The 2,124-nt window shown below is 42.5% G+C and overlaps 1 protein-coding gene across 1 annotated transcript; it reads left to right on the top strand.

Annotated features, from left to right (window-relative positions):
* The first annotated feature begins 523 nt into the window (after positions 1–523).
* On the top strand, positions 524–2,118 carry LOC108299047 (transport and Golgi organization protein 1 homolog). The gene is made up of 2 exons (XM_017521469.2): positions 524–764; positions 1,899–2,118. Exons 1-2 carry the CDS (start codon positions 620–622, stop codon positions 2,006–2,008), a joined length of 255 nt encoding a protein of 84 aa, XP_017376958.1. The 5' UTR covers positions 524–619; the 3' UTR covers positions 2,009–2,118.
* The last annotated feature ends 6 nt before the right edge of the window (positions 2,119–2,124 follow it).

Here is a 2,124-nt window from a genome sequence, read left to right as displayed (position 1 = left end):
AGAAGGAGAAGTAGAGGTGGAAAGAACATGGCCTTGGAGTCAAACCTGGCACTGAATTCCAGCCCAGCTTCTTACATGCTGTGTGACTGTCAGCAAATTATCTAACACTCTGTGTGCTGTGTTCCTGCATATTTAGAACAAGATGGTCCTATTAGAGATTTACAGATAGGAGAATTTGAGGTAACACATGTAAGGCCTGTTGAAGGTACTCGGAATAATTGCTATTACATGGCAGAGAATGGATTTTTCATTCCCTTTCATTCTCTGCATTCTAAATATGGAAATTATTCTGATGGGAGGGATGTGCAGAGGGAGTGACTGCCTTAGAAAGAGTATTAGTCAGGAATGTCTTCTCTTTATAACCTCTGTTTTCCCTTCCATGTGCAGATATAAGCAATAATACGATTATAGCAGAAGTGTTCACTCCTGTGACATACTTTTAACCTTTCTCAGCTGTCGGTGGGAACAAATGAGAACGGTAGTTGTTGCACTAATTCTGCTCTTCAGACAAGTGGCTGACATCTGCTTCACTGGGTTTTAGTTTTTACTGGTGTTGGTACCTTTGTGTGTCATACCAGAGTATTTCAAAACTTCAATTGCTTCTGCTTTGCAGGATAATATGACTCCAAAAGGACTCCCTCCTTTCCCAGGAGTCCCTCTTATGAGCACCCCCATGGGAGGCCCTGTACCACCACCTATTCGATATGGACAACTGCCTCAGTTCTGTGGACCTTTTGGGCCTCGGCCAATTCCTCCACCCTTTGGTAAGATGATCTGAACAGTAGTAATTAACTTGTAAAGCATAGTCATCTTCTTTGTCTATCCCTTTCTAAAACAACTGCAATTGCAGGTCTTTGCAATGCAGCAATGAAGCTGACTGAGTTCATAGTAACTTCTCCCCAAGTTTCTTAAGACACAAAGGGTGCTGCATTATTTCCTGTGATTAGATGGACGATCATTGTCTTTAATAGAACAAGGAAAGGGACTATTTATAGAAAGCCAGAAATATTCAACACATGTTTTTGAACATCTCTGGCTGTGTACTAGGTTCTGCAATGGATAGCAAGGTAGATAAAACACATCCCCTAATTAAGATGTGCTGTAGGGAACATATATACACAATCTACCACATAAAGCTTCTAATCACTCATAACAGAGGCATAAGCAGTGGGTCACAGAATGTTAGAGAGGTAAAGGTAAAACCCTCAACCCTTAGTTTGGGGAATACAAAGGAGGGATATATGAAAGAGAAGGTAGAATTTAACTGCTATCTAATGAATGCTGCTGATTTAATTAGATGAAGCTGGAAGACCTTTTCCAACAGGGCAAGCACCTTGATTTTTATGGCATATATTAGGCACTTGTTGAGCTACTACATAAATTTTTAACATGCAGTAGTAAACAATGGAATTTATCAAAATGTTTGTTGTAATGAAGCCATATTTAGTCTGTCTTCTCGTTATGGTATATAGTATTTTCAAGTACAAATGTATCTCAAGATAAAGATGGCAGGCCAGGCACAGTGGCTCATGCCTGTAATTCCAGCACTTTGGGAGGCTGAGGCAGGTCGACCCCTTTAGCCTAGGAGTTTGAGACTAGCCTGGGCAACATGGTGAAACCATGTCTTTAAAAACAACAACAACAACAAAAATTAGCTGGGTGTGGTGGTTTGCACCTGCTGTCCCAGCTACTCGGGGTCTCGGGGGGAGGATCGATTGAGCCCAGGAGATTGAGGCTGCAGTGAGCCATGATCACTTCACTCCACTCCAGCCTGGCTGACAGGCAAGACCCTGCCTCCAACCAAAAAAAAAGTATGACTGATTATATTAACATACCTGGCATCATCTTAATTTAACTATGTTCCTAGGAATTTACTCGACATAATTTTTGTTTTCCAGGCCCTGGTATGTGTCCACCACTAGGCTTAAGAGAATTTTCAGCAGGAAAACGGGACCTGCCACTCCACCCTCAGGAATTTTTACCAGGACATGCACCATTTGACCTTTAGGTCCTCTGGGCCCAAGAGAGTACTTTATTCCTGTTACCCGATTACCACCCCCAACCCATGTTCCCCAGGATTACCCACCACCACCTGCCACAAGAGACTTACTGCCACCAGGCTCT

This window comes from Cebus imitator, unplaced genomic scaffold (assembly GCF_001604975.1).
Source record: "Cebus imitator isolate Cc_AM_T3 unplaced genomic scaffold, Cebus_imitator-1.0 Scaffold1565, whole genome shotgun sequence".
In the NCBI taxonomy this organism is placed as follows: Eukaryota; Metazoa; Chordata; class Mammalia; order Primates; family Cebidae; genus Cebus; species Cebus imitator.
The sequence above is the reverse complement of the archived record's forward strand: the minus strand, read 5'-3'. Positions and strand labels throughout refer to the sequence as shown.

Coding starts and splice junctions, on each gene's coding strand:
- LOC108299047 (XM_017521469.2), top strand. CDS start 620: ATGACTCCAAAAGGACTCCCTCCTTTCCCAGGAGTCCCTCTTATGAGC. Junction 765..1,898: donor GCCAATTCCTCCACCCTTTG/GTAAGATGATCT, acceptor TTTGTTTTCCAG/GCCCTGGTATGTGTCCACCA.